This window comes from Plectropomus leopardus, unplaced genomic scaffold (assembly GCF_008729295.1).
Source record: "Plectropomus leopardus isolate mb unplaced genomic scaffold, YSFRI_Pleo_2.0 unplaced_scaffold12448, whole genome shotgun sequence".
Taxonomy (NCBI): Eukaryota; Metazoa; Chordata; class Actinopteri; order Perciformes; family Serranidae; genus Plectropomus; species Plectropomus leopardus.
The window spans coordinates 1357-3031 of record NW_024613224.1 but is presented as its reverse complement, the minus strand read 5'-3'; the positions used below and the strand labels follow the sequence as shown (position 1 = coordinate 3031).

At 49.9% G+C, this 1675-nt stretch overlaps 1 protein-coding gene across 1 annotated transcript; it reads left to right on the top strand.

Moving 5' to 3' along the window:
• Positions 1 to 248: 248 nt before the first annotated feature.
• LOC121963774 (serine/threonine-protein kinase SMG1-like) lies at positions 249 to 1442 on the top strand (the record flags this gene model as incomplete). Its single annotated transcript, XM_042514024.1, has 3 exons — positions 249 to 528; positions 761 to 1033; positions 1208 to 1442. Coding segments are annotated over 3 exons (788 nt in total), but the record flags the coding sequence as incomplete, so codon positions are not given.
• Positions 1443 to 1675: the final 233 nt, after the last annotated feature.

The following is a 1675-nucleotide window of genomic DNA, read 5'->3' as shown; positions in this document are numbered from 1 at the left end:
AATTTTTGGGACTTTTCACTCATAGTGTCTCCTTTTAACCGTGTTTTTGCTGAAACAACACTGCCCTCTTCCTGTAAAAAAAAACCATCACATTCCTTGCAAGATGTGATGTAAAGGCTGCTGTTTTTCAGGCTAACTTAAATTTGATGTCTCTGAATGGGTGTGGTAAAAAATGTATTGTGAAAATGCCACATTGACTGTTGTATTTTAGTTTCCTTACATGATGTCCTTGGTTGTCCATCTCTCAGGTCCTCCCAGCTATGTGCCAGCTACAGCCTTCCTGCAGAATGCGGGCCAGGCCCACCTTATCAGCCAGTGCGAGAGCCTGGAGGCAGAGGTGAGCTCCTTGCTGCAGCAGCGCCGTGGGGCGCTTCGCGGCTGCCTGGAACAGCTGCACAGCTACGCTACAGTGGCTTTGCTGTACCCGAGGACCACCCTGCTGCTCCACCGGGCCCACCAGTGGAAGGCCTGGTTGGAGGAGCTGCTGAGAGACATGACAGTGGAGCACTGCCAGCACATTTACAGACAGTAAGCAGCTGCAGCAGGCTTTTCTTTACGGTATCATACAAACTATGAGGATCCCTTACACCATTTCCATTGCCAGTTGGTACATACAATACAATACAGTTCTGACCACAGTGACTGCTCTGGATAATTCATTGACCAGACCACAACATTTCTATCAGTAACATTATGCTGTTAAACTCTCTTGTGATTTATCCAGCTCACAGCTAAGCTTTGTTTCCCCCTCCCTCCACAGATATGAGGTGCTGTTTGCCCCCCAGCCTCCTGCTGCCTCCTGCCAGTTCCTGTCCAGTGTGGAGTTGGCTCTGCAGCACCAAGTGGCCGACACCAACGAGCGCGTGATGCACCAAGCGGAGCGACTGAAGGCCGAGGGCACGACTGCTGCAGCCTGCGAGGAGCAGCTGCAGGAGATCGAGCACTGCATCACAGTCTTCCTCCGGGAGAATGGAGAGCTGGGCTCCCTCAGCCTGGCTGGAATCATCACCTCAGCTCTGTGCACACTCTGCAGGTCAAACACAGCTTTCACTCCATCTTTCACTGTACTATTTCTCAACTGCGACTCCTAAGTAGCTGTTTTGCCCAATTATTTCAAGAAATGTGGTGCTTCTGGAAAGTGGAACTGAAAGATGAAAGTTGAAGGTGAACAGGAGGAAGTCACTGAGTGTTTTTTGTTTGTTTCCAGGCGTAACCTGGTGATGGAGGGAGCAGCAGCCAGTGCAGGAGAGCAGCTGGTGGACCTGGTATCTCGGGACGGGGCGTGGTTTCTGGAGGAGCTCTGCAGTATGATTGGAAACGTCAGCGCCCTGGCAACTCTGCTCCAGCGCTGCCCTCTCCTGCCTCATGACCTGGATCTGCCTGCACCCTCAGCCACCACCCAGGCTGTATACTTGGCCAACGCTGTGTACACCTGCTTGCAGGTAGGTGCTCCCTCAAAACAGAGAAATATCAGGCCGTATCTGTAACTAGAAACAACCTGTTTGTTCTCTGTGGAAAAAAGAAGCTTCTTACAAGATTGTGGCTGATATATATGTCAGTGGAATTTATCAACCAGCATGGGCATCAGCAAATATGTTGTCCGATATGCACGACATGAAAAGTTTATTTTGAATAAGGTAATGTAAATGGCTTGGCGATATGGCTTTTAAATAGT